The 25,293-nt window shown below is 44.3% G+C and overlaps 1 protein-coding gene across 2 annotated transcripts in view; it reads right to left on the bottom strand.

Moving 5' to 3' along the window:
- Nucleotides 1-864: 864 nt before the first annotated feature.
- Nucleotides 865-25,293, bottom strand: part of LOC133140446 (versican core protein-like) — a 79,938-nt gene continuing 55,509 nt past the window's right edge. Inside the window, exons 1-8 of one of the 2 annotated variants that reach the window (XM_061260420.1) lie at nucleotides 18,157-24,793; nucleotides 17,831-17,944; nucleotides 17,421-17,534; nucleotides 11,561-11,719; nucleotides 10,550-10,632; nucleotides 5,104-5,248; nucleotides 4,198-4,380; nucleotides 865-2,895 (exon numbers count right to left, since the gene is read on the bottom strand). In XM_061260420.1, coding sequence (XP_061116404.1) covers nucleotides 2,771-2,895; nucleotides 4,198-4,380; nucleotides 5,104-5,248; nucleotides 10,550-10,632; nucleotides 11,561-11,719; nucleotides 17,421-17,534; nucleotides 17,831-17,944; nucleotides 18,157-24,478 — 7,245 coding nt within the window. In that variant the 5' untranslated portion in view covers nucleotides 24,479-24,793 and the 3' untranslated portion in view covers nucleotides 865-2,770. Of the gene's footprint in view, nucleotides 2,896-4,197; nucleotides 4,381-5,103; nucleotides 5,249-10,549; nucleotides 10,633-11,560; nucleotides 11,720-17,420; nucleotides 17,535-17,830; nucleotides 17,945-18,156; nucleotides 24,794-25,293 lie in introns of those variants that run through there. The other variant, XM_061260421.1, reaches the window with a different exon arrangement.

Below are 25,293 nucleotides of genomic sequence, written 5' to 3'. Positions count from 1 at the left end.
CCAATGAGTGAAGTTGGTCATAATTGTGTAAAACTTTGTGCTCCAACGAACTTGCCTGCTGTCTAAATCTGTTTTGTTGGGTTTAAAGTGAGTTCAGTAAGCTCAGTATTGCTTTCCATGGTTCGCCTTATATCCCGCCCAGGCAAAAACTGAAGAAACAAAATGGAGTCATTTTTAGGTTCACACATTTTGAACTTCACATTGAGTGCATGATAGCTTCAGAGGATTAATAACAGCTCAATATCCTAGTGTATAGTGTCATTTCAAATGAGCAAAGGAGCTCTAGTTAAGTAATACCAATTACAGTTTTAGATTAAATATGTAATACTCTCGAAATGTTGTATGTTCCTGATACACCCCATTAAGTCTAGCCCCACTCAGACTGTAACTGACAACTAATCAACCTTGCTTTGCTTGTGTTGCCCACTGCAAAGTTTGCCATGGGCAGCCAAACTGCATTCTGGGTGAAAACATTTCAAGGAATACCCATCATTGGTTTCATTTTTTCAGCATTTCAGAACACCAGTGCGAGTTACAAATACCCAGTAGAATACATATTCAGATCCCAACTTTGTGTTTTCAAATTCCACAAATTATTGGTCATTTCTTTGCTATAAATAAGCATTTCAAAATGGCAGACATCAATAGTGTCTCCACCTACTCTGGTAACTCTTTTCTTCTTCATCTAATAGCTAATATCATGTAATCTCAGGCAAACAAAAGGACAGATCTAAAAACTGCAGTACTTTTCACCTGGATGTCACAATAATCTTTGCACATTTTATTATTTATTATTGTCATTGAGCAAGATAAGAGAAATTAGACAGACTCAGTAGAATGCATTAAACATTTTCTTTGGTGACAGAGCATGTACAAAAAGTTTTACAAATTATTTTAAAAAATATAATTCACAAACATCCCAGACATTCACATTATAAAATATACAAGTTATAATATAAATATAAAAGATATTATGTGCATTCTGATGGTCAAAAGACTAAGCAATCAGACCAAAACACATCATGGCTGGGAATATAACAAATAAAGAGTCATCCATTATTGAGCGACACAGTTCTGTTTTGGTCTCAATATTGCTATGAACCCATGGGAATTTTAATCCATGGATACTGTGTGAGTTCATTAGTGACAGATAAGTACCATATTCAATCACCACACTGACTAATGCTTTCTTGCACAGCATAAATATATATCTGTTAATCCATGTCAACAAGATTGTACAATAAGGCCAAGTGATTGCATCTCCAGAATGTCTGGCCTCATGCAACAAAATAAAAAAAATAAAAAAATAAATTATTTGTATCTCCCATTCAAGTCTTTCTGTGGATTTTTACAAAGTACATTCTCTTAATAGTAGTTTGATGGTTCTAGAAAACAAATGCATGTAAGGAAAGAGTAGAGTTTGAATTATAAACCCAGTAAGATTTCTTAAAGCAGAATAAAGACAGTAGCATGAAATTTTTGTAAACACAGCAAAGAATGTTGGGATAGAAACTGGATGCGAATAGAAATTTGCCTCCTGTGCTCCTATGTTGAATAAATTAAATCTCTGGTTTTACTTCAATTACTATAGTCCAGGGCTGCCAAACCATGTTCCTGGAGATCTACTTTTAGGATTTCATCTCAACCATAATTCAGCACACCTAACTAATTAGCAGCTCAACAAGATCTCTAGCTTTTGACTGAGTCTGCAGCACTCACACATTCATAAAATATTTTGTTTTTGTAATTTTATCTGTATCACACTTAAAGATTAAACCGGTTATATATATACACACACATTTATCAATTTATTAAATGTATTACACATTTCTGCATTTCTCCCCACCAAATTCACCAATCATAGCATCTTCGTGCATGCTGGGGAGCGGTTCAAACCTCTTCACACGATAAGCGTTGTGCTGCAGAAAGATAACTTCCTGTTTGGGGAAGGTGACTTCCTGTATTCCGAGCCACTTCTAGCTCTCCTGGCAGTCTCTGAGAATCTGCATGGTCCGTGGCTGGGGCCTTTGCGCTCTCCTCTCCAACCATTGGCCGCCTCCCCTGTAAAATGCCTTTGGGGTCGCTGTCAGAAATGTGCATTACCTCGAGAGCCAAAATGGCAGAAATCATCCTTGTCATCAGTGAAAACCACCCTCCTGTCAATAACTCCCAGTATAATTGCATATAGATTCTGTGTAAAGTATACAAAAGAGCAGCAGAAAGAGACACTGTGTCCATGTCTCTTGGGGCGGAAAGTCCTCGGAGCATGTTATTAACGCTCGTAAATTCCATGGTGTATTTACAATATCTTGAGTTGTTGATATTTGTTTTTTGTTTTTTTTCCATCACTGCTTTCCCTCGTTAAACCGTTGGACAGTTAAACTGTTACAAAAAGAGCTTTTGAATTATGCACTCTTGTCAGAGAAGCAGGCTGGATCACAAAAAGAAATCAACATATCCACCAGCAAACGGTCTCCGGGGGCAGAGTTCCCTGTGACCAGCTGTCTGTATCCTTTTTGCTGTCTTTTTAAAAACAAAATGACGGTCAAAATAAAAACATCGGGCAACAAAAAAAAGAAGAAGTGAAAAGCAAGGCACTTGCTTCTCATGTCTTGACTGTAAAAACAGTCCTGTTTTTAACATCCTGTTGGTGCTGCCATTTTTCTTGGCCTTTTCGATGGCTGATGTCCGTGGGTGTGCGAGAGTGGGCTCTTTGCGGGTTAGGCCTCATGCACGGCGAGGTTGGGTCTCCGGCCGGGGGTCGCGGGGGTCAGCGCCCGTGTCTGTCCACTCTCAGGGCCCAGCCATGATGGCGTCTCTGCGGCTGATGGGTCCTCCTCTTGCCACTGTAATTGTACATGTGTCTCCATGTGTAGTCCTGCTGGAACGAAGACGCTGCGGGAATAATACACAAACATTTTCAATTAGTTTAAAATCAACATATAGGCCTCACAGACACAGGGTGGCACGGATGGTGCAGTGGGTAGCACTGCCGCCTCGCAGCAAGGAGGTCCTGGGTTCGAATCCCTGTCGGCCGGGGCCTCTCTGTGCAGAGTTTGCATGTTCTCCCCGTGTTTGCGTGGGTTTCCTCCGGGTACTCCGGTTTCCTCCCACAGTCCAAAAACATGCAGGTTAGGCTGATTGGAGAGTCTAAATTGCCCAAAGGTATGAGTGTGTGAGTGAATGGTGTGTGTGCCCTGCGATGGACTGGCGACCTGTACAGGGTCTATTCCTGCTTTTCGCCCAATGTATGCTGGGATAGCCCCCCTGCGACCCTGTTCAGGATAAGCGGGTTAGGATAATGAATGAATGAATGAATGAGACACAGATCAAGACTAAATTACATTTTAAATGGAGATTTATCATACAAAACTCAATTTAGTCCGGGACTAAGCTTCATCTGTGTCTGTATTCCAGCCCATAGAGGTGGGTTGGATGGGTTCTAGCCATAGGTGGCAGCATGTCAATCTGTCTGAACCACCTGCCTCATACTGTCTGAGGAAAGACCACAAACCAAATGAGTAACCTCCCTGGTGTAAAACCCAGCAATTACCAGCTTGAAACGACCAGCTACCAGCTGTTTCAAAACATAGCTTGACACGGTCAAACCATTTCTTGAGTATGGAGCTGCTCTGGACTGGTCAACCAGCTACCAGCTGTTTCAAAACATAACTTCAGCTGTTTTGTTCAGCAGGTCTTGATCATTTTTCGATCATCTGGTCCAGAACTGGCTAAACCCTGATACTCCTCAACCATTACATAGAAAAGAGAAATGAAGTGCTTATTAATGGTGCTTGTATGGCAGTAGTGTAGTGGAATGGTGGGGAAACTGGGATATTCAGAGAAATATCCCGCTGTACGTACTGAATGCATACTGAAATCTGTGAAAGTCATTTTTGCAGTTTGCCAAAATGTAATAAAAGGCCAGGTGATCTGAAAGCCCCTCCAGAGCTGGAGGGCAGTGGGGTCCATCAGGTTTCCTTCAAACTTAAATGTCTTGAAGTCATTATCTCCCAGCTAAGTTCACCTATTCACCCAGGTGAGAATTGGTGGCTAATTAACTGGAAACCCCCCGTCCCTTGTCAAGTGTTATGGTGTAAGAGTGGGAGCAAAGCGCAAATTGACTGGAGGGCTCTGAAAGCTGTGCCCCTCATGGAGTGTAACAGCGTTAGCGTGGGGCCAGAGAGAGAGACTCACGGGTCATGCAGGCGATCTGGGGGACGTCCCAGCGCCCGTTTCCACGGCAACGGATGACGGGCACATGGCGCTGGATGTAGCCGGTGTTGCACTGGTACCTCACCAGCGAGTTAATCTCGTAGCGTGGCCGCATCCTGCCGAAGGTGCGGGCGTTCGGCACCACCGGAGGCTGGCTGCAGGCGACTGGGGCAGGAACACAGCGCAAGAACAACACTTACATTTCGCTCACCTTTATGTATAATCAGATTTTTACAGAGGCAATGCAGATTTACTACCTTGTCCAAGCAGGGCTGCCGGGTGAAATTCCCAAGCCCAGGACAAAATTATACTATTATATTACTCCCAGGAGAATAATATTTGCAAAAAGTTCACTGAGTTTTGGGTACGCACTCCTGCAGAGTCCGTGCCCAAGGGTACAGTGGCAGTGCCTAGCTGTACATTTTAGGGTCTAATAAACTCATAGGCATGAGATGCCTTCCAAAAACAATATTTTGACATACAGTAATAGCACAGGGGATTATACATTTTGGTCCCCCGCATGTGGGTGTGTGAGGCCCTGAGTTTGAGGACCTCGTATGTAGGTGTGTGGGGCCCTGAGTTTGGGGCCCTGTATGTAGATGTGTGGGGTCCTGAGTTTGGGGCCCTGTATGTAGGTGCGTGGGGTCCTGAGTTTGGGGCCCTGTATGTAGGTGTGTGGGGTCCTGAGTTTGGGGCCCTGTACGTGGGTGTGTGGGGTCCTGAGTTTGGGGCCCTGTACGTGGGTGTGTGGGGTCCTGAGTTTGGGGCCCTGTATGTGGGTGTGTGGGGTCCTGAGTTTGGGGCCCTGTATGTGGGTGTGTGGGGTCCTGAGTTTGGGGCCCTGTATGTAGGTGTGTGGGGCCCTGCGGACCATGCCTGGGCTCTCACCTGTGCCCTTCTTGCAGGTGAAGGTGAGGTGGTAGTTGCAGGGAACATCGTTCCACTGCCCGTCCTCATGCCAGATCAGCACCACGCAGTCCTCTCCAGAGGTGAAGAAGCTGTCCGGCTGGTGCGGCCTCCAGTTCTCATATTGCTGCAGAAAGAGAAACAGAAAAGTGTATTCCACAAGTGTTTCCTTTATGGAAGCAGACCTGGGTTAAATAGGTAGCTGGTTTGGATTCAAATACCTTTCTATGCTTTACTGAGCTGGTGTATTGGAACCTAATACTCTCAAAAAGTGCAAACACCATGTTGTGGTCCTCTTGGTTGGCTCAGTTGCACCAGGCAAGGTCAGTCAAGCACAGAAAAGTATTTTTCTGTTAGTTTAGAAATTACATACATTTTCTTTTTCTTTTTTGACTTTGATTTTAAAATGATCTATTCAGGTTAGCCTGTACGGTACGTTTCAGGTTTGCCTGTATGTTTTTGGCTGTAACTGGTGGTAGAAGCCCATTCCCTCAATCAGTCACTCAGTCACTCACTACCTCCATTAGTAACAGTGTTTTATCACCTCAGGTCACAGTGACTGAACGAGGCCAGCTCTGTTCTGATCACTCCCATAACCCCCTCCCGGTACAGAGTCTGCACACTCAGTCATTGGCCGGCAGGAAAACACTTGCACAGGATAATGGGCTATAAATGTCCCTCCGATAAAATTCCTTCCAATTACCTCAAGCTGATTAGGGCTGTTCAGCATTTTGCAGTGACGGGGAAATTAGACTGACACACGTAATTGCCGCACAAAGCCTTCCGGTCACACAGTCATGGGAACCGTTTGGTTACTCCAGCAGCATTGTAACGTGAAAGCGGGGTTAAAGGGAGAGGGCTGGTCCGAATTTTGGCAAGCGGGCTGCCGTCCCAGAGATCTGCAGCATGACCAAATGATCGCCTTATCAGACGCGTTTGTTTTGGCGCAAACGTAATCGCTCCTCGCCTGAATCAGGAGGGAAAAAAGTCCCATGAGGCAAAAATCGGGCCAGAAGCACCTCACCCAGACGTGGAGGTATCAAATCTCTGAGAGAGCAATTTTGCTTAGCTCACGTGGCGTCCGTCTTGGCCGGCTCAAAACTTTAAATCTCCCCTCTATTTTGTGGCTGAGGTAACATTTTCCACACTCTGACAATGAGAACCTCTTGCAAACTGTGCTGTGCACAGCTAACTGCAAGCTTGATTTCACAGCTATACTGCTTACTCGCTTTTTTATTTTCCTAAAAGTGCCATTGTGCAAAGATTCTCGGAGAAGGATGCTGGCACGGTCGGAGGTTCTGTCAATAAATCGAGACCTGAGAGTTACAGAGTTCGACACCATTTCTACAGTTCCTGAGCTTTAATGTTCTTGTCAGTTCATTGGTTTTTATCACTTAGAACTTCCTAAAAGCTGGAATTACACTTTAAACTTTTTACTTTTTTTCAACACTACACATATAACAGAATAACAAATAGAGAATTTTAAACAAAAATACAAAAATGTCACTTCAAACCCTGTAATTCTCATGTCACGAAATGCAAGCAGGGAATGTTCTAGAGCAGGTGAAAAGAAACATGCACATCTACCCCTCAACCTAAATATCTGATGTCAGTACATTCCGCCATTGGACACTCTACACTGCTTTGTTGGGAAATGGTAAAATTCTTGTTCTTGTCTAAAGCTCTGAGAATATTGTGTTTCGTTATTAGCCAGTTGTTGGAGTACACGGTGGAGTACTCTTTCTTGTTTACAGGAGTCCTGGCTTCGGCTTTGGTGCTCTGATAACCTATAGGCTAGAAATGCTTGATTCTAAGACTTCTCCTTTCTGCTGCAGACTATCCCAGGTAATCAGCTGGACAACCTCAGGCAGTATGGAAATTGAGACCACCTCCCTCCCGCCCTTCCCCCTCCACAGAGACACGGCGGCAGCCGGATTAGCTCCTCCGGCCACCGTCCAAGGCATTTCCGGCGTCACGGCAAGACGCATCCAAGCCCAGAATTTCAGAGTTCAACTGCCAAATTAAAATTCCTGATTTATGCTTTGAGTGTGACATTCAAGTGGAGCAGGGTCAAACAACGGCAAAATTAGGTCTGCTGTAGTTGGCTAGATGTCCAAAAGAGGGAATACCTCATAAATGATCTCAAACATCCAAAGAGGGATCAAAAAAGAGGGAAAAAAAGATCAAGACAATCAACCTTGCAGGAAGAACATGGTGCATTCCCATGGGTATTTAAGATGGTAATTGGAAAATGGTCAATAGTAAATTTCAAACAAAGAGCCGAGCCTCCCTCCACTTGGAATTACCTTCTGGGGCATTTTTTTTGGGTCATTGCTCAGGTCCCAAGACAGATTTCACAGCATCCAGCATGGGGAATGTTACCTCGGGCTCTTGGAAGATGCAGCTTAGAAAACAAACAAAAAAAACTCCACCACGGTGCAGGCTCACTGCAGAAGAAGGACTAGCAGAGAGAAGTTTGTCTCTGGGGGGAAAGAACGCATTCTGAACGGGCTTTCAGTCCCTGCACTTACAGTGTTGTCCTGAGGAGGTTTTACTATCTACCTACTACCCGACTCATTAATCACACTTGATTGTGGCAGGGCATATTTTGCAGTTAATTAGCCTAGGTGTTCAGTTTGGTAGAGAAAACAGTACCTGCACTGCCAAAAGAGATCAGCATGCATTCCCTTAGTGCTGTGGTGCTGTTAAAACGCTTAAGCCTAAAGAGCATTCCATTAGGTAGAGGTCTGCTGAGCAAAGTCTTGCATCCTCACACACCAATAACCATTTGCTGATAAAAAAAACTAAAAAAAAGAAAATTGCATGCAGTACTTTAGGACTCCACATGGGGGCATTAATCCCACATGTCCACACAGACTTCAGTCTCTTGTCTCATCCCAAGCAGGTGAATATGTAAATTCTATGGTATTGTGTGGCCAGTCACATTAGTCAATGCCCCTGTTACAATTATCATCTTGTCATCATCTCTCGAGCTTGCCTGAATTAAAAGTGGTCATGACATCACCTGTGAGCTCCTTGTTTGAAAAGCACCAATCACTGACATGTTTGTGTTGCTTAGGTCAGTTTTACTGCCTGCTCTCCGGTTCCTTGTTCCCTTGTTGTTTTTACATTGTCTCCGATTTGTATAGAAGCTCAGCCTCATTGCCTCACTGCATATAGGTTTAATTGACCAGCGATTCAGAGTGTTTCTGACAGCCGAAACCTTGTGGACGGGGGCCAGGGAGTTTTCTCCTCTGGGCCCCTGGGCTGGATCGGCTGTTTGCCCGATTTCACCGGCTCCAGCCCAGAAAAAAAGGCATCTCTGTTCTCCCGACATCTCGCACGAACTGGCTCCACACTGCAACTGAGGCCCGCCCCGACTCGCTTCCAAATCTGGGCCCCTTCGCCCTTTGGATTGTCCTCGGCCGTCGCCCTCCCCCGCCCCCGAAATCTTGGGAGCGCATCACGTCTCCACCAGCTGTGACATCAGGACCCAGCGTTTCTTGGGAAAAGCCCCCACTCCAAAACAAAAAAAAAGACTGTCTAACTAAAGGAGATCCCTATGAAGGTAAACATCCACACTGTTATTGTTGGTTACACGACTCTTTACTTTACACAAGAGGGTCACAAACAATTGGGCAATGTGTGTAAACTCTTCTAGCTAATTCTCAGGGAATCAGAGGCAGGGGGAAGAAGAGAAGAGACGGGCCGTCTTTGATCTCAGAAACCACTAACTACGCTCAATTAAATCACAAGGGCGCGTTCTTCCACATCGTTTAATACGCTGTGTTGCGTTTCCTGTTCTGAGTAGGAGAGACCCATTCTCCAGGTTGCCATGACGAGGGGGGGTGGGGAACACCTGAGGCTTGTTTCACATCTCTGCTTTTCATCTCCTCAAAATCAGCTCCAGCTGTGTGTGAATCTGCTTCGGTGCGGTCCCGAGACGAGAGGAGACATGACTGAATCCGTGTGAACGAACATCCGTCTCTCTCTTTCTCTCTCTCTCGCTCTCTCCACTTTAATATGCCAGTCCCCTGGCGCCATCGGCTGCTCCAAGGTGACGTTGTGGTGATGTGCAACTCGGTAGTAGCAGACAACTCTCTGCACACCTAAATACTACCTGTGAGTCTAAAACCTGGGGTCATTCACTGGCCAATTCTGGGGATTGGAAAATCAGTTCAATTGAATTATAAATGATAAATATAATTCTTAAGCATTTTAAGGAGCTGGCCCCAGAGGAAACTCTTATAGAAGATACTGAGTTAATTAATCCATTAAGATAAATACATGTAGAAATATGTTTGGCTAATAATATTGGGATATTATTTCTTCATACTACGGTACTTAAATGCTCACTGTCATATGCAGACTGTGCATGCTTCATGGGACTCTGTGAAGCATACAGCCATCTGGGTACTGTGATCTTTAATGGCTTTTTCCAGACACAAGCTAAACTGAATACACCATCTAGGACTGGCACAAGTGATCTTAGCTACCATCTCTCAACACGCCTCAGCTCGAACCCTTTCTCTGAACTCGGCTTCCCTCTGTCATTACGCCCAGTTAACACAGTCCTGAGGTTGTGGCTAGGGTTTTGGATTCTCACCCCCCCCCCTTCCCCTCCGGTTCCTAAAATGTTTCCAGCTGATGTGAAACATATAGCACAGGTGGTGCCCAGCTGGTTGCTGCAGTACCCCCTCCCCTAGCCATGGTTTCCAGAAGCCCCAGTCTACCTGTCCACACCTGTCCTGCCCCTGCCCCCACAGAGGTCTTTATTTTTAACAGCAGTCCATAGCCCTGAGTCCTAGATGGACAGCCAAGGTTTATCTCCAGGCCCCCGGGGGCCCCTCTACCTCCCTTTTCTCCCCCTTTTCTTTTGTATTTGTGCCTTTGAAGCAAAGGGCCAATCAGCACCCTGGCCTTGAATGGAGCAATTAGGCACTTTCCTGTCCACATAGAGAAGAACACCCCCCCCCCCCCCCAACCTTTCCACTCTGAGAAACACATGGTTGCACACACCCACTCTCTCTCACACACGCACTCACCCACACACACACACAGACACTCTCTCTCACACACGCAAGCACAGACACTGTCTGAGGAACACATGGTTTGGCTCACACACACACACACACAGATATAATGCCTTGAAAAAACTTTATAAAAATAAGTTCTCAGAGGTGTATTCTCACAAGAGCTTAAAATGTAGTTCAGGGAATTACAGAGGTATTTTCGTCCAACTGAGATACCATGACAAGAATGCATAAAAACCTCATGGTTTGATGTTTAGACCGTGACGTGTTTGATAACAGAACTGTAACAGCGGCACTGATAAGAATTTCCACAGATGTTCTATAGTTTCCCTAGTCAGAAATGCTTTTCTGATGATTCAACCCATTGAGAAGGTGTAAGAAAAACAATCTCTTACCACTGGTCGCCCATCGGTCCAACGGAAATCGTTTTCAAACATTTTATCGTTGAGGCCAATCCATTGGTAATCGTGCCCCAAGCCTGACAAGGGAAGAATGAAGCACAGGTCAGCAGCAGATTCTTCTGCCATATTAGGCTTTTAGGAGAAACAGTCAAACAAAGAGGCATTTTTATACCCGTGAATCACTTCTCCTTTTCCATGGGCCTGCTTTCTTGCACTCAAAGATAATATAAGTTTCTCCTGTGACACCAAATTGATTGCCAAACATATTCAACAGCTCCTTATTCTAGTCTTGTATTCTATTTTAACCTTGTCGTACAGTGGAAGACCAATATACACTAACCATGTAGACTGTATTAGGGACTATGTAAGTGGAGCATTGCCAGGAAGGGAATGGCAAACTCATTATTACAGCCCCTGGGGTTTTAGCCAGTATATCAAATGGTGTTATCCTGTACAGTTATGCAGAGCTAAAAGGAAGTCTGTGGGATAGTCAGAATAGTCACTGTTTGTAATGGTCAGAGCCTCTCTGTCTGGAATAGTCATGGTCTGAAATGGAGTCCCTGTTATAGGACTAGTCCAGGTGGAGTTGGGGCTATGTTGGGTGGTGGGGGGGGGGGGTTAAAGGAGGTGGAAGCAGGAACGGAAGAGGCAACAGAGGAGTCAGCAGTGGGTCATTGAGGGGGCAACAGAATCAGGGGGCGAGAGGCAGAAGGAAAAGTGACAGGGGAGAGAGTGTGGGGAATCATAGACGAGATCAGGGGTCAGACGATGGGAAGAGATGAGGGGGTCAGGGAGGGGACATGTTATGTCTGGGAGCGGCGGTCCAGTGAAGCGGGGGCGAGGGGTTGGAAGGCGAGCAGAGAGCTAGGACGAATAAATGGGAGCGGGGGGGTCTCGATGCGCAAAATAATTTGTCCGAATTAGGGAGTTTCCCCAATTAGAGGCCTCCCAGCCCAACGCCTCCCTGTCAGTCCTGTGACCTGTGAGGTAAAGGCAGTCACTTACGGTTCACGAACAGCTGCTCCTCGTGGGACTGGATGCTGACAAGGTGGGCCCCCTGCAGACGACACTCCCGCTCGGCGACGTCCCAGGTCCTCCGCTGGGGAACGTACCTGTAGCAGTGACCGTGGAACTTGTGCCAGCCGTATTCGCAGCTCTCCGTGTCTGAGGAAGGACGTTCACCAAGAAGACATTTTAAACGCCGCTCTGCTGCGAACTGTACCAACACGTGGATACACAGCGATGAGAGCAGACCATTTAGGTGTCCAGTCTTATCCGAAAAGGGCCAGTGATTCAAAAAAAAGGTTGGACACCCCTGAGTTAGCCCATCTAGGCTCACTAAGTAATGTTGCCAGTGGAGTTATCATCTGTATAGTATCTCAGAGAACTTAAGTGTCTATCAGTACATTCAGTTAGAAGCAGTCTACTCGTGTTTTACTAAACCAGCTGTAACTGCATCAAGCTTTACAATCCTCAGCAGTCTGCTGCTTTCCAACTGGCCGTATTTGATCATGGATTTCACAAGTAGTGCGTCTGTGAATATTTGGTCGTAATATAAAACTATCCGTTCACTGATTCTGGTATGCGATACAGTCATTGTCATTTACAATATATTTTTTTGCAATCTGGACAATCAACAAGCCCCTGAAGATTAACGTAATGGATGCGGTCATGACGCAACCAGTTGTTTTCCAGCACTTATTTTTCACCTCTCCAACCTAATTGGTCTAGTCTTCTCATGGAGATGTTCCTTTTCTGCAGCTGAAGATGTTGTTTTGCAACATCTGTCAAGTTCTTACACCCATGTGCAAACTTGTGCTAGGCAGTGCTAAATATTTACTGCTAAATAAAAAGAATTACTGCTTGACAAAAAGAATAGATTATTTTATATTGACATGGTTGACTAAGCGGCATGAAAAAAGGGTGTGGGATCTATAAATGCATGATTCATATCAAAATATGGAGTGTTCACTAAAAGCCACATGAAGAAAAGAACCTAAAAACAACTGTTTTCATTCTAAATGGACATTAAATGGCTGAACTGAGTTCTTAAGATAAATGTTTTAGCAAACTGTTTAGTCTGAGGTGAAGGGATACGTCACAATGCAACTGCAGTCCCCGCACTATCCCTTTAACTAACAAAGAACTGATCTTGATGTAAACATTTTTACATGCCATCCTGCTCATTTGAGAATAAGCACCTGCAGTGAGTAAAATATTTGTATTTGTGCAGAGTTAACCACGAAGTAAACCAGCAAAGAAGTGGCTTCCTAACCTTGTCAAACTCAGTAGGAATTCTGGTAGTCAGGAAGTGGAAAAGAGTGACCTTTAATGAATAATTAGGAATAAGCATCCCTTTCCTTACAAAATAATTAGGGTCATCAGCTGGAAGTCAATCAGCCAAATTACACATCCCCGAAGGAATAATGATGTTTTTATGAGTGCACTCTCAGACGTAAAGTGACAGTAGATCACTTTATGGTTTTCCATTTTTGTTCTTCAAGGATCAAATTTCCCAAATTACTGTACCCTGGAGGGACAGTAATGTTCTCTCTGAGTATGTTTTCCAAGCAAAAAAGGTACAAATGAATTATATATTTCTGAATGGAATGGGACACTCGAAGGAAGACAAATAGCTTAGCATCACACTAGGATTGAACTTTTGCTCATACGTTGTGCTCTAATGACAATATTTGCTTCATTTTCAAATAAAAATGTCCTGTTAACAGCTGTTATAGCAGGCTCTGAAACTTTTAAAGGATGAGCAAGAGAGCAGTACACATGTGTTTGTATCAGGGCTGGTCCGTCATAAATTAAAAGTCGACATATAGCTTCCCCAGAGGAGGATTCTAAAGGGGGGAAAAGTAAATATTGTTTTGTTGCAGACATCTGTAATCCATAACCGGGCTGACATGTCAGCCACACAGCTGTCATAATCAGAGTGCATGAATTAAACATCACCCACACCTTTGGCATCAGCAATGGGGAGGGGCCAGAAATCAATTCAGTATGAGTGATGGGTTTGAGGGATTGTGGCACATAAAAAAGAATATTATTTAATGTAAATAACAAATGTAAATAACAAATTAGCCATTAATTGGTTTTTATGTATAAGGTGACAGAGCAACCTTCGTCTGCAGCATAATTGCTTTTGCCATGCCTTTTTGAAAGTAAGCTTTTGCTCCAAATGAAATGATAGGAGGAACCTCTCTGTTCTCAGCTCGTTATTTACTGCTCCTGGTTCGATGTATAAACAATATAATTAGTGAAAAGGCAGACATTTTATATCTCAGTAGTAGAATGTAACAGAGGAACACCTGCTGCTCACAGCCGAGCGGCCAATAACAAGAGGAGGTTGATGGTTTTAACCCTCGGAAGGATATGGTGCTTAAATTTGGTGCTTAAATCAACAGCTGTCCATTACTTTGACTTATTAGCACAATCAGGGGTTTCCTTTCTTGTCACAGATTGGCGAGTCAATTTTAGCAGGTAATTTCTATTTTAACTATTGTTTATTCAGCCTCTTATGTACCAAAGGATCAGTAAACCATGTGTAAAACAAAAGAGGCATACACATTGTACAGTATAGCTCTCAGTCCATAACAGAAGTAAAGCTATCGTCATCCATCCCATCCATTATCTGAACCCGCTTATCCTGATCAGGGTCGCAGGGGGCTGGAGCCTATCCCAGCATACATTGGGCGAAAGGCAGGAATACACCCTGGACAGGTCGCCAGTCTATCGCAGGGCACACACAGCATTCACTCACACACTCATACCTACGGGCAATTTAGACTCTCCAATCAGCCTAACGTGCATGTCTTTGGACTGTGGGAGGAAACCGGAGTACCCGGAGGAAACCCACGCAGACACGGGGAGAACATGCAAACTCCGCACAGAGAGGCCCCGGTCGACGGGGATTCGAACCCAGGACCTACTTGCTGTGAGGCGGCAGTGCTACCCACTGCACCATCCGTGCCGCCAAGCTATCGTCATGAAATTCCAAAATAAAAGCTTGTCAAGTCCAGATCAGAGAAAATAGGCCATTCGTTTGGGGATAGAGCTCCGCATGGAAAGTATTTCCATAAAACTGTTAAACGTGCTGTTGGGGTCTGGTTTTTTTAACTTCCTTGCTGCAGTGCAGGCATCTACATGCTGCCAGGGCAAAAGAGGACACCATCTAAAGAGCTGGCTTCTGTTTTGGTGCAAGGCAAGCAGAGTATGTGCTATAATGTGACCCAATGTCTCAGAGGAAGGTCTGGACAGTTTTACAGTCTGAGGTCTTCTGAGCTTGGAGAGGAAGTCTGGAGACAGGGTGGGGGGGAGGGGGGGGTACCCAGGTGAATGAGGGGGAGGGGGGGCAGCTGCATGCCTACCCAAAGCTGGCTGCCTGTCAAAGGAGCTACAGGAGTGTACAGGTGTCCAATGCCAGCCATAGGAACGAAAGGTGATTTGGGGACACAAGCTTGGAAAGTGGTGACAATCGGCCATGACGCCATGCACATCTGGAGAATCACAGGCAGACTGCCAGGGACTTTGGCACGCTGTAGGCATCCCGTGCCTGTTCAGTGCCTCAGCTTGGACCATTAAAAATAAGGAGGTCACGTCTCTGGTAGACGCCCTGATATCTATTTGTCTCAAATTCTCCCATTTTTATATTTTAAAATAATTCCTTTCTGCATCAATTCCGTATCCTTTTTATATCTGCCATTATGGTTAATTCAGTCAGTACAGAGGAAATTCATACTTTTTGAATAGAAGTTGAGATGAATGAGATAGGAAAATGCCAGAGAAATTGGTCTCACTGCTTAAAATGGATGTAAAGAAATAACCCAAATGAATTCTAAATCTGGACAGGAACCCATTCCCCATATTCTGCAGATCTTATTCTATTCGCATATTTCCGTAATAAGTGACCTCAAGATTACCTTGCCTTTACAAAATATTGCTAAAAATATGTATTTTATAAAAAATGGTGCATCTGTCTAAATCCTACAGCTGAAAAAGAAATGTGTTTGTTTTTTGTTGTTTATTTCTTGTTACATATTCTTTGGCGAAAAAGCCTGAGAAAGCAGATGTGAATTAGCAATAGGCAACAGCGGTTGAGTCACTGCTGCGTAAATGTTACAATATTTTGTGGGTGCGGTTTTGGAGAAGCTCATGACAGTGGGGTATACACTTCATATACTCAGCAGTCAGGGTGTTACATAGCATACTGCTTGTGGCCCAGCCAAAGACTGCGGATGCAACTGAAAAGTGGAAGGGGCAAGCCCACAAAAAGTATGAACTGAATTAAGCAGCTGCTTTTCCAATGTCATTTGTTACCTTTATAGCAAACACACATTATGCCTCTATTATAAGACTGTTAAAAGACTATTGGAGTGGCTGGATGTATACTGGCACAACTTTTTCATTCAACTGCTTCTGACTGTTTCTATCTGGGTCACTGTATTACATTACATTACTGGGTTATCCTATGGAATGTAGGGTTAGTACTGGCACAATGTGGAATAAATTCAGACTAAACTGGCACATCTAGTACTACATGTACTGTAAGTATTTAAGATGTAAATGCAACGGGAGCAAATCATGAAGTAATGAAAATGTGTGTCAAATTATGGTTTTCCTCAAATAATCTTAATTGTAAAACTATTCAAACAACCTTTTGAACTTGACATGCAAAAACCTGACTTTGGCAGCTTGAATGGCTGGCATATTTTGAGGGGTGTATAGATTTTATTTTTTGGCAATATAATAATTGCTTCAATAAGTCCATATGCAAAATTGTATAATGTATTGCCTGGTTTTAGTTACTGAACTTTTTGAATGTTGCACTCATTTAAATGGCTGTACATCTGATCAACTTTCAGCCGAGCTCTCATTGCCCTCTATTTCTTTTGAAGACAATTAGGACAAGTCATGGAAAAAGAATGAGAATAGCTACAGATACATGTCTAGACTATGAGTCAGTTAATGATTGTTCTTTTTCCTAGACCAAACTATGACAGTTTTGATATTTCGCTCTCATTGACAAATAATTAGTTGGCTCCATGTCAACAGCCATTTTTTCCTGCAACAGAGGGTAAGTCAGATTTGACAGCATGTTTCAAGTCTGAGAGGCAGGCATTTTTGTCAGGGATGAGTGGAGACTGTAGCCTGAGGTAGTTCCCTCAGATGGCTGCTTGGGGGAGATGTAACAGACCCTTTAAAGCACGAGATAAGGATTTTTTATGACTCAGAGACCACCTCAGTGGGGGTCCAGTTATTTGGACAGAAGTTGATAGGAAGGAAAGAGGGTGGTAGGAGTAGGGAGGGGGGCTGGTATTCCCCCCAGCACCTGCCTTTTTAATTTTATGATTCAGATGCTCTGCCTGTCATGAACTGTTCAGGTAACTGACCTTTTCAAGACAAATTGTCACAGCTGGCCTGTGGTTCCAAGTGACTATTGTATGCTATACTGTCTGCAAAGCATGCATGACAGAGAGCTGGAAAACCAATTGCAAAAATAAATAGGTGTTTTTTAATCTAAATTGTATTTAAAAAAATAAAGCAAATTAAAACATAATCCACATGAAGAGACGCAAAATGACTGGTACTGTAGTTACTGACCTAATTCCTTACTGACTTAGCCTATTTGCCATGTGTACTAGACTTAATGTTGATGGCTATACAACTGATTCTATGTGAATTGTATCTTATCTGACCTGTTCTGTAGTTTGTTCTAGTAACCTTGGTACACACTTTTTTGTATGTCGCTTTGGATAAAAGCGTCTGTTAAAGAAAAGGTAATTAAATAATATAATGACTGATGAGATAGGGACAGTGCACATACAGATCAACAAGGCCAGAAGACCAAGAGCCTTACCTTCTTCACAGAGGGTGCCTGAATAGCTTGGGAGGCACACACAGATGAATGCATTCTCACAATCAACACAAGTGCCTCCATTGTGGCAGGGGTTGGACTGGCAATCGTCAATGTCTAGACACAAAAATAGAACAACAGTGGTTACAATCCAAATGCAATTACAGAAAGGGTAATGAAAATGTGTAGAACAGAGGTCGACAAAAAGAGTTGTATCTATTTCCGATTTCCACTTCTGGCCCGATTTACTTAATTACCACTAACATTTACACCAACTGCCATTTTAGCTAAATTTCTTAAGAAGTGCATGAAGGACAGCCAAAGACAGTTCTAGTGTCCATATATAAAATGTTTCACCACTGGTCTAAAATAAAAAGAGTGACAAACAGATTGGCAGCCCTATTTCACCATACCTATTTCACAGTTATCACCACTGTAACCAGGTAGACAGGAGCAGGTGTAAGATTCTCCCATTGAGTAGCAAGTGCCCCCATTCAGGCACATGTTTTCAGTGCAACAATTTATTCCTGTGAAGAGGGAAACAAAACACAATTTCCAAAAACTGGTGTAATACAGAAACCTTTCTCAAAAATAAACCTAGAGAATTCAATATCAGAAAAGTTTACGCTGCTTTACTATATCATCTCAAGACTACTGTTTGGAAATACAGCTGCTCCACATTCTTACATTGCCAAAAACCTAGCATACTGACACCATTAAGTACACAGTAGTCCAGTACCTGGAATGTCAAACACCTGGCCCACGATGGTGTGTCCCAGGTCCAAATCAGGTGTTAGAGTGCTTTCAATCTCATGAGTGGAAGGCAGACCTTCAAGCAGTGGAGGACTTGATGAACTATCGTAGTCTACTTCTTCATCCTCTGCTGGGATCGTTGAAGCCACTGGAACAACCCCTGATGGCGTGCTGGTGACAGGGGCCTCAGCATCACTGGATGTGTCGCTGGGGGGCATTTCCGTGACAGGAGAAACTGACTCCTCTTCCCCCCCTTCTCCCCCCTTAGAAGTACTTTCAACAGACTTCAGCTCAGATTCGGGAGTCTTTTCAGTGCTGTCTGGCTTACTGATAATTGTGGTCAGCAATTTGGCTTCAGTCTGCATTGTGGTGAGCCTAGATGTGGCCACAGGTGGAGACTCTGTAATTCCAGTACGTTTGGTCACCCCATCTGAAGGCGTTGGGCTGACCTTGGTGCCCAAATTAATTACCGCATCAGGCTGGGTGATAGACTCTCCATCTGGGTGAACTGTGTAAACAGGCGAGGGAGATGTTAGATACTTCTCTTCTGAAGACACATCAGCAGAAAGTGATGGGACAGTTGCATTAGCCACCGTGTCCTTCTTTACTTTGTCCTCCTCTGTGACACTTGTTATCCTTGAGCTCACTTCTTCAGATGTGTCAATCAGAGTATGGTTCAGTCCTTGTGTGGTGGATTCATACTTCACATGCATTGAGGGAGTGGTGAAAGTTGTGGTCGTGTCTGAACCAGAACCTTCAGGCTGCTCTGTGAGGAGAGCTGTCGGTGGTGGGAGGGTAACTGCTGTCACACCCCCTGCTTCCTCTGTAAGAATATCAGATGAGAAAAGTGAGGAGGCCTCAACCAGTGAAGCACTGTCACCATCAATGATGGAAACAAACTCAGGAGCTGTGGAATCTAAATATTTGGTACTTGTGAGGTTTTCTTTTCTGCTCTCAGTCACTGATGAGAACAACTCATCCTCTTTTGTCCTTTCCTCTGTGAATATAAGGGCTGAGGGGGTTGCTTTTCCTGTGTGGTACGGTTTGGTTGGTGAGAATTCATGAATGCTGCTTTTGGCTTGGCTGCTTGTTGGACTTGGGCTGAAAACATGCTGCTCATCTACATCTTGGTAGAATACAGAGGGAATTAGGGAGGGTATGGATGTCTGTGTGCCAACTGCTCCTGTGTGTTTACTCACTGTTAAAGAAACAGAAGGTGATTCTGAGCTGAATGGTTGTTCTGAATGAGATGTGATGCCCACAAGAGAAGCTTTTGTTACAGCAGATTGCTCAGTAAAGTCCAGTGTTTGGTCATCTGTGCTCTTGTCTTCTGTCATCTCAATAGGTTTGTGTGTGATTTCAAGGTGGTCTGACTCTGAGGAATATTCTACTGGCTGAGCTGTGCTAAGCACTGTCACCTTACTTTCTATAGGTGTACCACCAACTACCTCTGACAGTGAGCCTGTGGGTGCAGACAATGACCTAATTGTGCTTGGCTCAAATGAAAAGGTTGCTAGACTAGATGCCTCCATAGGAATGGCTTGAGTTTGGCTGCTAAAACTGTCTTCCTTTGTGAAGGTTAATGGAGTACCTGTCAGGTCATGGCTGGGACTAATGAAGGGCTTCTTAGTTGCGTCTGTTGCTTCTACTGCCAAGCCACTCACATCAGTTATATCTATAGTTGAGATATCTAATGGCTCTGCAGTGCTTAATGTTGCACTTGTTTGGGTAACATGAATAGTGTCTTGTGTGGTATGGCTGGTATCTATACCTGAGGATGTGAATGCTGTGTCATCCATTTTTATTGTGCTGACGACAAAAGGAGCTGTAGTGACAGCAGACTCCTTGGTAAACATCTCTGTTTGTTCACCTGAATTCTCATCGATGGGATCCTTTTCTGGTATTTCTTCTGTGAAATCACCACTGCCTGAATCTGAGGAAGAGCTTTCTGGCTGGGATGGGCTTGATGAAACAGTTGTTTTTGTAATTTCATATTCCATAATGAATGTTGTGGCACTTTCCACATCAAAAGTGTCTGATGCTTTCTCTGATGTTTCTGTGATTTCTGCATGATCAGTCACAAGGCTGATTTGGTCAAATGATTCTGTTGTGGGTGAGATAATAATAGCTTCAGCTGCACCTCCTAGCTGGCCTTTTGTGGGCGGTGCTCCTGATCTAGCCATGTCTGGGTACAGAATGGTACTATATGCTATATCTGGAGTGTCCACCTTCTGTTCTATGACCTCACTTTTCACAGTCATCAATTCAAGGACACCACTTTGGACAGTGATTTTGTTGTATGGTTCCTTTGTAGATGGAAGGGTAATTGGTTCTCCTGAGCTCTCGTCCTCATCTTCAGTGGGTTGCTCTCCAGATCCTTCCATGTCCGGGTCCGGAGTTGTACCCGGTTTGGCAGCTGGTGATAATCCTCCCTTTTCTGTTACCTCACTGTCCACAGTTGTCTCTTGCATGACTGCACTTATGGCAGTGGAGGATTCCACTGTCTGAGCTGTGGTTGACAAGACTGGTGCTTTTGTTACTGTTTGCCACTCTGTCAACATCTCAGGGGTTTCATCACCAGAGCCATCTTCTTTAAAGGTGAAGACTGTGCTTCTTGCACTGAGGCTGGGGAGAACTGATGGTTCTGTGGTGCTTCTTTCCGCTTCTTTTTCTGTCATCTCAGTTTCCGCCGTTGATTCTGCTCTGTCTTCAACGCTTGTCTCTGAGGAAACGTCAAGCTGAGATGTGGTAGGAACAAAGGGTGCTTTAGTCACAGAAGACTCCTGTGTAAATGCTGTGACCTGTGAGGACAATTCTACACTTGAAACTTCTGTCATTCTTCCAGTCTCAGTAATATTTCCGTCATCAGTTACAACAGTGATTTGGTCAAATGACTCTTTTGTGGGTGGGACAGTAAAATCTTCAGCTGAACCTTCATGTGGGTCTTTTGTGGGCTGTTCTCCAGATCCATCCATGTCTAGGAATGAAGTTGTACTGGCCATCGCAACTGATGCTACTCCTTCTTTGTCTTTTTCTTCACTTTCCACAGTCATTAATTGTGTGATTCCACCACTAACAACTTCCGAAGGTATGGCTGTGGATTCTTCCAATATCACAGCTGTGCTTGGCAAGAAAGACACTGTTGGTAAGTCAGATTCCTCTGTCAGAATGACGGGCGTTAGGCCACTTGATCTGGCCTCCTCTGTTGTGGTGAAATGTGTTGTTGTCATGTCAAGGCTGGGTCTAACTGTGGGCTCTTCGGTGATTGTCATATCTACTGCCTTTTCACTCACGACAGGTTCCATAGTTAGTTCAACAGTGTCTTCTTTGCCAGAAGTAAGTAATGGTGATTCAGTGATTGATGTTTTTGTTTGTGTCACTTCCATAGTGTCTGTATGTGAGGTGAGACTAATGTCTAAAACAGGAGATAATGTAGGAAGTGAATAATCCAATTTGGTTGTGCCAGTCACAAGAGGAGCTGTAGTGACTGTAGACTCCTTTGCGAAAATCTCATCTGGTTTTTCACCTGAACCTACATCTTCTTTCACTTCACCTCGGACTGGAGCTTTCTCTGTAAAATCACCACTGCCCAATTCTACCAATGAGACATCTGGCTGAGTTGCACTTGGTGAAGTGGTTGCTTTGGTTACTGCAGATTCTGGAATAAATGTTGTTGTACTTTCCACAACTAAAGTGACTGAGGTCTTCTCTGATGTTTCTGTGACTTCTGCCTCATCAGTCACAACACTGATTTTGTCGTATGGTTCCTTTGTGGGTAGAAGGGTAATTGGTTCTCCCGAGCTCTCGTCCTCATCTTCAGTGGGTTTCTCTCCAGATCCTTCCATGTCCGGGTACGGAGTTGTACCCGGTTTGGCAGCTGGTGATAATCCTCCCTTTTCTGTTACCTCACTGTCCACAGTTGTCTCTTGCGTGACTGCACTTATGGCAGTGGAGGATTCCACTGTCTGAGCTGTGGTTGACAAGACTGGTGCTTTTGTTACTGTTTGCCACTCTGTCAACATCTCAGGGGTTTCATCACCAGAGCCATCTTCTTTAAAGGTGAAGACTGTGCTTCTTGCACTGAGGCTGGGGAGAACTGATGGTTCTGTGGTGCTTCTTTCCGCTTCTTTTTCTGTCATCTCAGTTTCCGCCGTTGATTCTGCTCTGTCTTCAACGCTTGTCTCTGAGGAAACGTCAAGCTGAGATGTGGTAGGAACAAAGGGTGCTTTAGTCACAGAAGACTCCTGTGTAAATGCTGTGACCTGTGAGGACAATTCTACACTTGAAACTTCTGTCATTCTTCCAGTCTCAGTAATATTTCCGTCATCAGTTACAACAGTGATTTGGTCAAATGACTCTTTTGTGGGTGGGACAGTAAAATCTTCAGCTGAACCTTCATGTGGGTCTTTTGTGGGCTGTTCTCCAGATCCATCCATGTCTAGGAATGAAGTTGTACTGGCCATCGCAACTGATGCTACTCCTTCTTTGTCTTTTTCTTCACTTTCCACAGTCATTAATTGTGTGATTCCACCACTAACAACTTCCGAAGGTATGGCTGTGGATTCTTCCAATATCACAGCTGTGCTTGGCAAGAAAGACACTGTTGGTAAGTCAGATTCCTCTGTCAGAATGACGGGCGTTAGGCCACTTGATCTGGCCTCCTCTGTTGTGGTGAAATGTGTTGTTGTCATGTCAAGGCTGGGTCTAACTGTGGGCTCTTCGGTGATTGTCATATCTACTGCCTTTTCACTCACGACAGGTTCCATAGTTAGTTCAACAGTGTCTTCTTTGCCAGAAGTAAGTAATGGTGATTCAGTGATTGATGTTTTTGTTTGTGTCACTTCCATAGTGTCTGTATGTGAGGTGAGACTAATGTCTAAAACAGGAGATAATGTAGGAAGTGAATAATCCAATTTGGTTGTGCCAGTCACAAGAGGAGCTGTAGTGACTGTAGACTCCTTTGCGAAAATCTCATCTGGTTTTTCACCTGAACCTACATCTTCTTTCACTTCACCTCGGACTGGAGCTTTCTCTGTAAAATCACCACTGCCCAATTCTACCAATGAGACATCTGGCTGAGTTGCACTTGGTGAAGTGGTTGCTTTGGTTACTGCAGATTCTGGAATAAATGTTGTTGTACTTTCCACAACTAAAGTGACTGAGGTCTTCTCTGATGTTTCTGTGACTTCTGCCTCATCAGTCACAACACTGATTTTGTCGTATGGTTCCTTTGTGGGTAGAAGGGTAATTGGTTCTCCCGAGCTCTCGTCCTCATCTTCAGTGGGTTTCTCTCCAGATCCTTCCATGTCCGGGTACGGAGTTGTACCCGGTTTGGCAGCTGGTGATAATCCTCCCTTTTCTGTTACCTCACTGTCCACAGTTGTCTCTTGCGTGACTGCACTTATGGCAGTGGAGGATTCCACTGTCTGAGCTGTGGTTGACAAGACTGGTGCTTTTGTTACTGTTTGCCACTCTGTCAACATCTCAGGGGTTTCATCACCAGAGCCATCTTCTTTAAAGGTGAAGACTGTGCTTCTTGCACTGAGGCTGGGGAGAACTGATGGTTCTGTGGTGCTTCTTTCCGCTTCTTTTTCTGTCATCTCAGTTTCCGCCGTTGATTCTGCTCTGTCTTCAACGCTTGTCTCTGAGGAAACGTCAAGCTGAGATGTGGTAGGAACAAAGGGTGCTTTAGTCACAGAAGACTCCTGTGTAAATGCTGTGACCTGTGAGGACAATTCTACACTTGAAACTTCTGTCATTCTTCCAGTCTCAGTAATATTTCCGTCATCAGTTACAACAGTGATTTGGTCAAATGACTCTTTTGTGGGTGGGACAGTAAAATCTTCAGCTGAACCTTCATGTGGGTCTTTTGTGGGCTGTTCTCCAGATCCATCCATGTCTAGGAATGAAGTTGTACTGGCCATCGCAACTGATGCTACTCCTTCTTTGTCTTTTTCTTCACTTTCCACAGTCATTAATTGTGTGATTCCACCACTAACAACTTCCGAAGGTATGGCTGTGGATTCTTCCAATATCACAGCTGTGCTTGGCAAGAAAGACACTGTTGGTAAGTCAGATTCCTCTGTCAGAATGACGGGCGTTAGGCCACTTGATCTGGCCTCCTCTGTTGTGGTGAAATGTGTTGTTGTCATGTCAAGGCTGGGTCTAACTGTGGGCTCTTCGGTGATTGTCATATCTACTGCCTTTTCACTCACGACAGGTTCCATAGTTAGTTCAACAGTGTCTTCTTTGCCAGAAGTAAGTAATGGTGATTCAGTGATTGATGTTTTTGTTTGTGTCACTTCCATAGTGTCTGTATGTGAGGTGAGACTAATGTCTAAAACAGGAGATAATGTAGGAAGTGAATAATCCAATTTGGTTGTGCCAGTCACAAGAGGAGCTGTAGTGACTGTAGACTCCTTTGCGAAAATCTCATCTGGTTTTTCACCTGAACCTACATCTTCTTTCACTTCACCTCGGACTGGAGCTTTCTCTGTAAAATCACCACTGCCCAATTCTACCAATGAGACATCTGGCTGAGTTGCACTTGGTGAAGTGGTTGCTTTGGTTACTGCAGATTCTGGAATAAATGTTGTTGTACTTTCCACAACTAAAGTGACTGAGGTCTTCTCTGATGTTTCTGTGACTTCTGCCTCATCAGTCACAACACTGATTTTGTCATATGGTTCCTTTGTGGGTAGAAGGGTAATTGGTTCTCCCGAGCTCTCGTCCTCATCTTCAGTGGGTTTCTCTCCAGATCCTACCATGTCCGGGTACGGAGTTGTACCCGGTTTGGCAGCTGGTGATAATCCTCCCTTTTCTGTTACCTCACTGTCCACAGTTGTCTCTTGCATGACTGCACTTATGGCAGTGGAGGATTCCACTGTCTGAGCTGTGGTTGACAAGACTGGTGCTTTTGTTACTGTTTGCCACTCTGTCAACATCTCAGGGGTTTCATCACCAGAGCCATCTTCTTTAAAGGTGAAGACTGTGCTTCTTGCACTGAGGCTGGGGAGAACTGATGGTTCTGTGGTGCTTCTTTCCGCTTCTTTTTCTGTCATCTCAGTTTCCGCCGTTGATTCTGCTCTGTCTTCAACGCTTGTCTCTGAGGAAACGTCAAGCT

The sequence above is a fragment of the Conger conger genome, chromosome 11 (assembly GCF_963514075.1).
Source record: "Conger conger chromosome 11, fConCon1.1, whole genome shotgun sequence".
NCBI classification, from domain to species: domain Eukaryota; kingdom Metazoa; phylum Chordata; class Actinopteri; order Anguilliformes; family Congridae; genus Conger; species Conger conger.
This window is presented reverse-complemented; position numbering and strand designations above follow the sequence as displayed.